At 36.5% G+C, this 13,489-nt stretch overlaps 2 protein-coding genes across 10 annotated transcripts in view; one reads left to right on the plus strand and one right to left on the minus strand.

Moving 5' to 3' along the window:
- Positions 1-4,007, plus strand: part of unc80 (unc80, NALCN channel complex subunit) — a 67,712-nt gene extending 63,705 nt beyond the window's left edge. The window contains exon 64 of the mRNA XM_089639452.1: positions 299-4,007. Coding sequence (XP_089495578.1) covers positions 299-411 — 113 coding nt within the window. The 3' untranslated portion in view covers positions 412-4,007. The remainder of the gene's footprint in view (positions 1-298) is intronic.
- Positions 4,008-4,151: 144 nt separating this feature from the next.
- Positions 4,152-13,489, minus strand: part of how (protein held out wings) — a 197,054-nt gene continuing 187,716 nt past the window's right edge. For 3 of the 9 annotated variants that reach the window (XM_089639451.1, XM_089639449.1, XM_089639447.1), the window contains 2 exons: positions 12,967-13,275; positions 7,348-7,473 (listed from right to left, as the gene is read on the minus strand). In XM_089639451.1, coding sequence (XP_089495577.1) covers positions 7,388-7,473; positions 12,967-13,275 — 395 coding nt within the window. In that variant the 3' untranslated portion in view covers positions 7,348-7,387. Of the gene's footprint in view, positions 5,936-7,347; positions 9,952-12,966; positions 13,315-13,489 lie in introns of those variants that run through there. The other 6 variants (XM_089639450.1, XM_089639446.1, XM_089639444.1 and 3 more) reach the window with 4 other exon arrangements.

Here is a 13,489-nt window from a genome sequence, read left to right on the forward strand (position 1 = left end):
GAAAGCATTAATAAATACATATTATTTCTCTGTAGTAGGTATTCTATTCCAGTTACATGAAACTGGTTCTTTTGCTGACACTGCAACCGTCGATATTATTTCTTTTTTACTTTTAGAACCGGTTCCAAAAGTAACTGGATAAAGAACCGATTCCACATTTACTGAAACCGCTGTGACAACCCATTTGACCATCTCAAGTTCATTTATGCTTTCATTCAATCTTTAATTCTCACATGATGTTGATATACTGAGTTTCTCAAGTGTACACTGATAAATTATTCTCATAATAATATTTCAGGTTCCTTCAGCTTCAATGGTTCATCTTCTGGAGAACGCACCGCCCTCCTCGGGGACCGACCACTCTCCAGCCGCTCCCCCCCGTCCGTGAGGGACGAAGACACTCTTATTTAAAAATTCATCTTCCTCCCTTCAGCGGGAAGGCCGACCTATACAATCTAACCTAACCTAATAGACCCGGTTTTGAGGCAGCATGTAATAATTATCGTGGAACTAAGCAGATGTATACAGGTTTAAAGCATCCATGTAAAAGTGCAGAAATACTGTGCTTCGTCAAGCCTAAAGTAACCTTGTTAGAGACATCTAAGCAAAAGGGCACATTCAGCTTTTGTATAGAATAATGTTCTTTTTCTGAGGCAAACAAGTAAAAGTGGACAAATTCAGTGAATTGTGTCTAAGCATATTATTTGGGTTAGAGCAATGATACTCAACCTTTTTCTTCTGCAGGCCACATTCATATGTTTGTAAAGCTACGCGGGCCGCAACACTATACTGGTCAGTGTTGCCAGCGGATCTTGGCCTAATGTCGCCGTTTTTCAAACAAATAGCCGAATTTCAGTTTCAAAAATTCTGCCCACATATTCCCCACAAATATTCTACTTCGAAATCCATAAATCCATGGGGGGGAGGTTGTTAGAGAATTTCTGTAAAACATAATTCCCCACAAAAAAAAATCAAAATGAGTGCTCCCACAAAATATTTGAAATCCATGGTGGGGGGGGGGGTTGTTACAGAACTTCGCTGGAAAAAAATTCAAAAACATCACATCTAATTCCCCACAACAATTTTTAAATAAATAAATCACCTTCGTTGGCAACACTGGTAACCATTTAACTTTGGAGCTGTCAAAAATTTATGTGTTGCCACGAGCAAAATTATTTGCCCGCATATTTGTCAGTCAAATCTTTGTTTTTTGGAGATAGATCTAGCGTGTGCGATTATGGTGTGCAGTAGCAACACTCTTATACCAGATATCTATATTATATAGATAGTATATTATACTTATACTATCCTCTTCGGGTTTCAATGTCTGTACGTCAAAGTCGCAATTAATCTCAAATTAACGTGATATAGAATGCCAGATTTTGTAAATCATGTTCCTGATATTAAATGTATTGAGGGCCGCACAAAATAGCTCGGCGGGCCGCAGGTTGAGTATGACTGGGTTAGAGTATAAACGCACACATTCAGTCATAAGATAGAATTGTTGTGCTTTATCTCACCTAACCAGATAGATTACATTGTCCTGAACAGATTTAAAGCATCTAAGAAAAAGTGCACAAACCTATCACTTTTTAAATAGCGTACACAAAATACCGACTATGCAAAAAAATGTTTTTTTTTTTTTTTATATTTACTCCACACAGGAGGCCCTGAAGAAAATAATTTCCCTCAGGGCCTATGTCATCTTTGGGGATGCTGTGTGGAGGGTCTTTTTGTGGAGAGGAAGGAGTGAACATGGGTCTTGAAGAGTCCCATGTTGTAGGAGGGAGGAAACACAGAGGCCGGCAGTTCGTTCCACAGCCGAGCTGTTGAACTTAAGAACGAATCGTAGAAGCGACCCGTTCTCATGTGACAAGTGTCAACTGTGTACAAATGTTGGGCGCGCGTTTGGCGTGTATCCCGACTACGCACCGGTGCCGAAGGGATCAATGACGCTAGTTCCTCAGAGCATCTTCCATTGTAATACCGATAGAACAAGGACAGCATACCTACCTGACGCCTGTGCTCTAAAGATTGCAGTCCGTTTGTTAAGATTGGGGAATCTATCAAACGGACCGCCCGTTTCTGCACAGAGTCAAGGGTTTTTTTCAGGTATTTAGGGGCTCCAGACCAGAGATGGCTGCCAAATTCGACCGTAGGGCGCGTTAAAATCGTTAAAATCGCCCATAAATAGCACGTTGTAAAAAATATAGCAGCGATAAGCTCTTTTTGGTCAAAGACCACCAGTAAATTCTATTGTTTTTTGATGAAGAGAACTTCAAACAGATTGATTTCTTCTGTTTTTATCATTCCTCTTTCCCCATAGAATAAAGAAGAAAACCAGAAGTGCCTTCCATAACAGTTTTGTATTGGAAATTTAAGGCCCGGTTGGCCACGTGGAATTTTCTGTGTTCTTCTTTATTGTATGTTTTACCCGCACAGTCCATTCCTAAAAATATTTTTAATATTACATAATAGGAAAGTGGGGTCATAGATCTTCCTCTTAATAGATTCTGGTAAGCTTTAGAATAGTCCAATATTTTGTTTGGAAGATGTCTAATTATGTTTGCACAGACCAAAGAAAAGCTATACCTGCCCACGGGGGCGAGAGGAACACGCCAACTTGCGAGCAACTCTTACAGAGAGGAAACTTGCATTGTAGAGCCCAAAATAAAATCTGCTTACAAATAACTAGTATTTATTACAATTGCGTACAAATTACTCACTGCATAATTGAGAATTGGCTGTTGGCATTTAATTGTTTACTCACCTTTACTTAGCTTCAGTTGGATCTTTGACGATCATCGGCAATGGGGGGGAATTGAAAATAATTTTGTACGAGTTTTGTAAAATATATTTTAAATAAATTATAACTGAAAATAAATCACAGAAGAGAAAAATTGGTCGAGCCAATTTTCATTACGAAATAATAATGATTTGTGTTTTCTTAAATAATATTATTGAACATTCGTAAAATATTTTATCTTTATATTGCACAACAGTAGGTACCTACAGCAGATTGGCATTTGTCCAAATGGCATGAATGAAAATATGATTTCCTTTTCATAAAATAGAACTCTCCAATAATATATCTCAGTGTCGGTACAATTTGTTTCACATGGGCTTTCATAGATAGCTATATTTTTATAGATGTTTTAAACGTTGACTCTAAAGATAAACATACAACTGTTTTCCTAAGGTAGTTGAAACATGACATTATTTCAACGGATGTTTCCTGTAGGATGTTTTTTTAATAAGAATGTTGAATTTGTGACAAGTTGTAGGTGAGCAGTTGGTAATATTTTGTATTTGCTCTGAACAACTCAATGACAGTTGTTGTTAGCACAGAATTGTTGTAAACAGTAAATATTGAGTTTACAAGTGCATATGTATTATGTTTCAAATGATAATTTATAGTTTGTTGAAAGTCATTAGTGCCAAATTTTCAAAAGAAAATAAACTAAATTAGACTCTGAAATATGGTTTTATTGAAATCCTACTGATTAGTCATAATATATTTCTAAGCTGTTTCAATACTTCTAAATGAGAATCCTCAGTATATAAAGCTGCCAAGTGTATGTGTTATTCTTGTGTAATTTTAGTCAATAGTTTGGTTGGTTAAAATATCTATTAGTGGCACTACAGATATGTATTAAGATGGTGTAATCCCAAAAGTGATGCAGGTTGACGAAGATGAAATAAAAACAGTAATAATAAATGAACGGTGGACATGACGGTTAAATTAATGAAGAATGAGTTTCATCTCTGGTTAATAATTAATAATACTAATACTTGTTGAATATACACTCGAGCCCCAAGCATGACGAGATAAGCCAAGTCATTGAGAGCCAGACTATGTACGACACAATGATGTAAAGGAGTGGCGCTGGTAGGTCCACTGTAACCTCTCCGTCTTTCTCACGAATGGGGCATGTGGCGGAGAGGTTGCAACGGAGCTCTCAGCGGCAGGACCATTGTTTGGTTAAGTAGTCAAGTGAAATAGTGATCTACAGTTAATGGTGATTGGTTGCTTTTGGTTGGTTGAAGTGTTAGTCAGTATTAACAGTTAACACATTGCTAGATAGAATAGAATGTACGTGGGTTATGATAAGGATTAGGTTTTTGTTAAATAATAAAGTAAAACTATTAAATACAATAATAATAAATTTTATTGCCAAGAAATAAAAACAATGATACAACACACATAGAAAACGTTGGGCATCTCTTGCCGACATTTGTTATTGCAATGACCGACACTTAAGTCACAATTAAATTAATATTCTCCTCACCATATTAAATACAAACTTTATGTGTATATACGTAAAATATATATGTATATTGCGTTATATAAAATTCTTTTAAAATTATTTCTTTTTTTTCTTTTTCTTTAGTCTACTCTAAATTTCTTCATATATTTTAATATTATTTTGTGAATAAAGTATTTTAACTTAACTAAACAATAACAGATCTACCTAATAATCCAGAGTATTCTCCAACGGTCTTACATACGATAATGAAAAAAGGTGAAAATGAGTTTCTATACAGATCGTCAATATCTTTGGTAAAGATATATAATAATCTTGTGTTGTTTGTTGAGTACGGTGCACGCGAGTTGGTTGGTGTGCCCTGTGCATGCAGTGTCTATATATATATATATATATATATAACCATACTGTTGAGACTAAGACTGTAGAGTGTTTGCTGGAACCTCCAATGTTAATGGAATACATACGGCTAAGTATTATTAATTCATTAGTTCAACAAAGCAAGGTCCGTACACCTCGATGATCCCCCGAGATCTGAACATAAGCACATGCACCGGGAGGTTCTTCACCATCAGATCTCCAGCAACTATGTATTGTACCATCTCCCGCACCATCTACTACGAGAGCACTGGACTCGACTGGTCAATCAATACACGGGTTATTCACAAAGACATTAAACCTTTAAATAATATCTTATTAGTTATTAAGTACCCTAGACGTGTAAATACCATGGACGGGAAACTTTTAAGAGGCAGAAAGATTTAATAATTCGAGTTATTAAAAAAACATTTAAATGTAAGTAACTGGCCTGACAAATGTTTTAGCATTTTCATCCGAGATATAAAATACAATATGTAGGTAGATTAGATATGGGGATAAATGGTATTTAATGGCACATTTAATATAACATTAACAGCGACGCTAAATGTAGCTCAACTTCTTACTCCATAAATATATTACAAAACAATCCAACATTAAAATAGACATTCGTTGTTTCGTCGCCAAGAATAGCCAATTACTGTTTGTTTTGGCACTATGTTTGAGATTCTAATGAGTACTCCTAATTAACATTAAATTATGTAAAAATATTAATAACAAAATTATTAGTCAATTTCGATTTAGATGTAAATAAAAATGTGAAAATAGAATATGAGAAAAGTGTAAATATACATACGAAAAACAGCACCAAATTAATAGATAAATTGATGATATAATCCTTTAGAACAATTAACAGACGATACTGTGTGGAGGTGCTGAATAGTTGATTGCTTTTTGTTCTTATTTGAATACATTCACATGTCAATAACGTAAAGCATTTACAAAGCAGAGACGTCCTTTTATAGTTAAAGTAAAGTAATGTAATATGTATAACAATAAGGCACTATATGTAATAAGAATAGATACAGGGCAGGGCAGGGCAGGGCGAAGTGGAGAAATGACGATGAACGGAGGGTCACGGGCGATGAAGTAAGTGAGAGGTGAGACTCGTGGCTCGTGACTCGGACTCGACTCGACTCGACTCGACTCGGACTACGGCACTACCGCTACTGTACTGTGGTACTGCTACTCGGTTATTGGTTGGTTGGTTATGTCGGTAGTGGTAGTCGTGATGGGATGAAGCTCGGCTGTAGCGAGTAGCGTTAGTCCCGGCCTCCGTTAGCACTGCAAGCCTAGCCGGGTTACACAAGAAGAGAGAAACAGATGTTAGTTTGACCAAAACGTAATCGGGTACAATCAGCTGCGCCGAGGGACCATCAGGCATTCTCACGGTTCACACGGTCACACGGCTTTACGCTCCCGGCGTTACGTTTAGGGTCTGTTAGAGTGCGATTAGACGTGGCGTGTTAATCAATCAATCCCAGAGTACCCGTGTTAATGCCCGACAGTTCCCAAGCGCTGATACACGCACGCATGCACGCTCAAACGCACACGCATACGCACACACGCCATATGTACATACAGGAGGAGCAAACAAACAAGCAAACATACTTGCTTGGCCTTGTGGAAGATTAGTGTGGTTTAGTCTAGTTTATCTAGTTCATTATATTATTCATTATCATTCAGATTGTTACTGCACTGAGATTTAATTAGATTCATGGAACCATTCCAGGGTTAATGAGAACAAATATATATATTATGATTTTAATTGTGCAAACTGAATTTTACTCATAAATAATACTCGCTTTAGTTTTGGTCAATTTATTTGCTTTTATTTTATAATTGTTCGCATCGAATAATATAGCACCTTGTATATAAATTAACATTAAAATATATAATGCAAAATCTCAGGTAAATTAAAAATAACAAATACAATTTGTCAAATGGCATGTTTAAACTATTTTCCTGTTGAAATAAATGTCTGTACCGTGAAATGATTTCGCTTCGACGAGGAACGCAACTTAGATTTAAATCACATTTAAGGCAGTGCCGCAGACTCGCTGGCACTGCATGGGCCAGTCCGGGGAAGCAAAAACAGTTCACAGTCTTTTCTTATCAAATCATAATTAAAGCTAGAGTTTCCACAAAGGCTCAAGTCGAATGAGGCAATTCTGTTCAATACAAACAGACAAGTAGTAGAAAAGACTGAAGGAATAGAAAACATACAACTAGTCTTAAGGTAAACTAACTTAAGGTATGATATAACATAATCTGCATGTAATATAATCATGTGTCCACGCTATTGCCATTACACTCGGGGGAAAGAAGGATTTCACAACCGACGGTTGCTTTGTCTTTACTAAATACCGCTACTGCGTCTATCCGGGACTAGTCTTATCAACAATTATAATAAATTCATCACAAAGAAAGTACCGTATAAATATTTCAATAAATAATAGTCTCTCGGTAATATTGTACATAAAATGCAAATTATAAATCTCTGGCAATCCTTCTTTCCGTCAACAAAAACATCAACAGGAGGTAATCAAAAGTGTCCCAGGAGACAAGAAGCCCCGCCCTCACGGCACCACCCCGCCCGATACTGACTAACATTGACTCTTTAATACTGATCAGCAACAGTGACTCTAATACTCTCTGGGCCGGCGGGTGGGGGAGTGAGGTGGGGGTGGGGGTGGGGGTGGGGGTGGATTGGCTGTGGGGCTCACCTTGGGGGGGTTGGTTTGTTAAGAGAGAGCGCCGGCGCGCTGGTAGGGGTGGTCCCTCACCTGCAGGTGGCGCCTGCTAGCTGCCGCCGCGCGGCCTCCCGCCACTGTATCACACACACCGTCAAACAACACAATTCTCCACAAACAAATACAGAGCCAAGCCCGTCATGACACGGGATTCACGCAAATTAAACCGTCAAGAGCCCACTTATCTGAACCCTCCAACAATCACCAAATCTACCATTTTATCATGTCTAACACTTTTAACTTTAAACCAATGTGATGTGTTTTCAGTCAGTTAATTCAACTCCTATCGGTTTCAATTTGCGGTCATAAATATGTAACATAAATGTTGCGTTCAAACGCAGATAAAATAATTAACTACTAGCTGCATTTGTAGAAACAGATGGAACAGTATAATCTTAAAGACATGTTGCCAAGTGTTGGTACACTACTTCATCCTGTAATTTAACATTATTTTTAATGCAAATAATATGTCATGACGAAATAGTACAGAAAAAGAATTTAATACATATATATAATTATTGATTGATAAAAATCATTAAAAATAAATTGTAAACATTTTTTGTGATGACATATTCCGCATTCATTCAGAAATTTTAGCAAAAGAAATTACGGTGAACATAAATTTTTAAACAAAGTTTCTACTGGGCAACTATTTAACCTTTGCAATACCGCAACGGATCTTCATCAATCTTTCTTCACTCACACAAAAGTGCTTAAATAAATATTCTACAAATATTATCATATAATATCCTCTAATGACGTTATGTCGAGAAATGAAAAAAAGGTAAAAAATAAATTTAGATATCACTGGAAAAAAATGTCATAATTTATCATTTGATTCAGTTTACAGTTAGATTATTAAGAATTTTGCCGTTAAATAGTAACGTTACTTCTACGTGTCATGGATTTTATCGTAACACACTACATATGTAAAATCCATTGATTTAAATAAGTTTTACGTTTGGACGTATTGTGGATGATGTAAAACTCTAAAATGGCATCTTACGCTATCCCCAGGTGGGGGTGGGGCCAGACTAAGTCTGTATTAAGTATCGCACTAGAATGTTTGGCAGCTGAACTGTATTAAATACTATCAAATACTATTATAAATTGTCTCAACGCTCATCTTTATAAAATATACTAAAATATAATAAAAATATGCTCTATAATCTTCACTAAACTCTAGGCACTGGTTGGCGTTGATGCTGAACTACCAGTTGCAATATGTTCAAGCACTTTCCATTAACAGCTTCAAATTTTAAGTATAATTCTCACCATTATACGTAACTACACTAATCTAAATATGCTTTTTTTCTATCAAGAGCTATTTTCGGTGCTTTTACGCATCAAAGTCACAACTTGTTTTCGTGTTTCTTCGTGTTATTTTTTTTAGGGTAAAATTAAAGAGATGTTAAGGAGTTAAAATAAAAACCTTAGTTCGTACTGTCTAAATTGGTCCCACACGCTTGTTTATCAATTTCACAAGAAAGTCTATGAATATTTATTAGAAACACCAAATGCTACGTTTGTTAGCGGACACTAAGTGAGACAAGTTAATGAGGATGTTATAGATCCTGTAAGGACTTTTCGTGTATTAGAATTATTCACAATTTAATCTATGGAATTTCACGTTATCGTAGACTCGCTATTCTCGCCATTCTCCGTGAACGTGAATAGAGAGACTGTCCACAAGTTGGTTCTAGGCAAGAGTGCCACAATGTTAATATCAAACGTTAATGTGGAACCGCCCGAGTTGGCACTGAATGTGTGAACTTCCGGTTGCTACGAGTTAAAACGATTAGTCTGGTTACAAGCGGGGATCCCGTAGTTATGAAAAATAAAATAAAGACTTAAGTCAGTCCATAAATAGAGGACGGTGACGGATAATAGAATATTGTGTAAAACCTCCACCAGACACAATATTTCAATTCCCTCGGAAGCTCTCTAAAGTCAGACGACCGGGTAACTAATTATTTATCTAATTCTTTTATAAACTTGCATTTTTTGCACTTATATATCCCATCTGTTCCGTCAAATATATTTATTCTTAATCTTCCTTAAATATTATACAATAATTCAATTAAAATATCTGTGTATAAATAAAAATAATACTAAAAAATATCTTCAACTATTTATATATAAACAAATAAAAAAATCTTCTTAACCTAGTAATACAACTATGACATATTATGTACGTTGAAGAAAGCGGTAAACCAACGAAGGGTTCCGCCTGGCGGCAACTTCTGAATGAAGCAAGACCTCTGAATGAACCTAATCCAAAGAGAGCGTAGCAATATCCACGGCACCCGGAAAAGCACCCCATTCAAAGCGAATGCGGATTGAAGTATCCGTGGTGGCGCGTGCGCGTGCCTGTGCTAAAGGGATACACATTCCTCGGAGGGAAGTGGACATTGCTAGCTATATATGGTAACCGCCGTCGCATTGGAAACAGTAGTGAGGATTGTTGATTGGCGAGTGGTGTGACGGTCTGTTTAGGGGGGGAGTGATCAGAGATTGCGGTCCATGTCAGAATCCCGCCAGCAGATATCTGGTCGCTGCAAACCCACACAAAACATTCAACCAAACGCTTATTTAGCGGAGATCCAAACCAAATATCCCCAACCAACGTGTTATTTGGATATTCGGCCGGTTCCAACCACTGCTTTAGTACGCGTTAGTAATGTTGTCTTTATAAGATACTGCAATAAACTACTTTTTAGTATTAGCGGTGTTAACTGGTTTATATTTTTATAAATTTGCAAATCTTATGAAAATATTTCATAAAAGCCATTACAAATATTAATGTATTGGCAAATCATCAATATCAAAATTTCCTCTCAAAGGAAATGCGCCGGTACAAAATATTTTTGTTTCACTAAATTAAAAACTTAAAGCTCTGAACCGAAGCAAATCTTAAAATAATTAAATGAATCTACAAATAAATTTACATTAATTTCATATTATTATTATTAAACAAATAAGTTATTATTTTATTATTAATATTGAAAAGTGTATTATTATTATAGGAATTTAATTCAAATTGTGTGAAATGATTTTTAAAAGCATTGCTAAAAAAGATTATATATAAAGATAAATAAATAAATATTAAGAAAGATGAGAAGACAAATAATATTTTTAGAACCAAGCATACCTATTTTCTTTTGCTAAATGTCAGAAATATTATGATAATTAATACATATAAACAATTGCTTGTGTGGAAAATAATATTCATAAACCGGCTGTATTATTTGAAGAGATGGCATTTACCAAGAAATAATGATTACACAATAAAATGTAAATTGCTTAGATGCTAATTTTTACCTAAACGATTGGTTTATGAAATAATTATTTTTAACACTTGCAGAATTGGAAACATTGAATGCATTGGAATTCATTATACCTGCTTTAGAATAAGTTAATTTTGTATCTAGAATTTGGAACATAAGAAAATATTAAATGACAATCAAAAGAAACACAACCATTCTAATTATTTTTTTTATAATAGATGAGAAAAAAGTTTATATGAGCATAAATTTTGAAAGATACTTATAAGTATGTATATTATTGTTGTTTATTTTGATTGTATTTGTTATTAACATGATTATTATTATTATTTTTATAAAGAAGGTTAAAAACAGTAAATTTAGAGGAGGAGAGTGGTTCAGGTTTGTTCTTGTGTGGGAATGATAAAATATGGAAATGAAATTAGAAGAATACCTTCACTAATTCAGTAATTTTTATCTATATTCCAGAAGTCAATGGATTGGTTGTTCACTGTTTTTTAAATAGGTCGATTTTAGTTTAAGTAAAACAAATTTAGGCCATCTTAAACGGTTGGATGTCTTAACTGTGTTCAGAAGTCAAATATTTAATCTACGAGGCTTGTTCAGAAAACAAGGTTACTAGATTTTAATAAAAAAATTATAGCATATTATTGATACGCTTGTTGACTATTTTTCAACATAATTGCCATCCTGTTAACCCATTGGCCTCCGAATTGTTTTGTACCGAAGTTTTAAATCTGCAGTGGTGTACTAAATCTTACATAACTTTTAAACTAAACATGCAAACGAAACAATTTTTTTAAATTTACTCGTTCATTGAATTAAGGTATGCAAAAAATATATGCAGTTTTTTTTTAAATAATAATAATATGATTAAACGAGGATATAAAAATATTTTTTTTATAAAAACCATTTTTTTTTCTTTTTTTTATAATTGGATTAAGAAAAATTTTACATTAATCATACTTATGACCATAATATATTTTATTTCAATTTGGGCTGATGTTAGCCGCCCACCACGCATTTTACGAACAAGCTTGTCAATTCCCGAACCACACGCTATTTAAAAAAAAATTCAATGACGCTGAAATATAACAAAATTTCAATCGTAAATATCAGGAAAAAACTGTACCAACGGAGTCCTGCCAATTACTACGAAATGAATGCTTAATTATCTACAGAGCGATTGGCATTTAAAATTTTAAACACAGATGTCAATAATGTATCCCTTTTTCGTTTTTAAGCCGACGACACCAGACCCGCCGGGACGGCGTCGTTTGAGGCCAATGGGTTAAAAGCATGTGGTGAGCCAGCTCCTTCCTCTACTTCAGAGCCTCTTTCGTTTTGGAACCGAAAAGGCATCATTTTGGTAGAATTTCTGTCTCAGGGGGAAACCATCAATGCACAAGACATTGTGAGACCCTGAAAAAACTCAGAAGGAGGATTTAAAACAAAAGGAGGGGAATGCTGATCAGAGAAATGTGCTTGTTGCACGACAACGCCCGTCCTCACACACCTTAGTCGCCAAGGCGCTCTTGGACTCATTTGGTTGGGATGTTTAGAACCAGCCCCCATATTCCCCTGACTTGGCGCTTTCAGATTATCATCTTTCCGCCTACCTGAAGGCACACATGGGTGGAATTAAATTTTCAACCGACGAGCAGGTGCAGAAAGAGGCTCCGAAGTGAGGGAAGGAGCTGACGGGAGAGTTTTTCAAGGAGGGCATGAAGAAGCTTGTGCCATGACTCACCACATGCATTGAACGGGATGGCGATTATGTGGAAAAATAATCAACAATATCCTGTATGATTTTTTTTTTTCAAATGCACTTTTACTAAAAAAATCTAGAACACTTAATTTCTGAACATGCCTCGTAGTACGACTTGTCTGAGCGTGGGCTCCATGCAAAGCAATATTAAATTGTGACAATTTAATTTAATTCAATTTATTCGACCATTACTTTTGAGATATAGATATAACCTGAAATAAAGCAGATTGAGTTTTTGTTTTTCTTTCTAGTTTAGGTTATTCTTTTGATTAGGGGATTGTTACAGTTATAATATATTGATTTTAAAATGGAAGCTCGTACTAGGAAACTGTTTGGAAATCTGACTTTCTTTTTTTGTTTCCATTTCTGGTTTGGATTATTTTACAGTTAAAGTGATGTTTTGAGAATAGAAGCTACCACCAGTAAACTGATTTACGTTGTCTGACTGGCGGTTGTTTGATTATGAGAATGAGATTTTAAGGAGTTGGGAGGGGCATGTTAGAAGGCCATCAACCCACCGGTATGGTCTTGGGGCGCGTACTCGGCCGACAGCAGGGGGTTCCCGGCAGCGGCGAGTGCCGCATACCCCGCAGCGTAGTCAGCGTACGGGCTGGTGGCATACACCAGCTGGTGGTCGAGCGGCAGGGCGGCCGCGGGGTGCTGGGGCGCCTGATGGGCCTGGTGGGGGTTAGGCGCGCGGGGGCTGAGCAGCAGCGGGGCGCCGAGGGGCGCCGCGGGGGGACGGAGCCCCGCCAGCGCGCCCCCGCCCAGCAGGCGCTGTGTGTCCACCGCTTGCTGTGCCACGCGCCTCCATTCCTCCTCGCTCACTGCAAACGCAAAGTTCATTTGCCGGCGTGAGTCCTCGTCTAGACATAAGGGGAAAACACACACGCTCAGACATTTTAACGGGCACCCAACATATCCATTGTGTTAGTTACAGGTTATACAATCATTATCATCACCAAACACCGAACAGAAAATCCACAGAAGTGTGATCTAGGCCGATTTCACAGAAAACTAATTTGCATAAAACCTCTCACC

This window comes from Hesperophylax consimilis, chromosome 14, assembly GCF_061612785.1.
Source record: "Hesperophylax consimilis isolate HC1 chromosome 14, BYU_Hcon_1.0, whole genome shotgun sequence".
Lineage (NCBI taxonomy): Eukaryota > Metazoa > Arthropoda > Insecta > Trichoptera > Limnephilidae > Hesperophylax > Hesperophylax consimilis.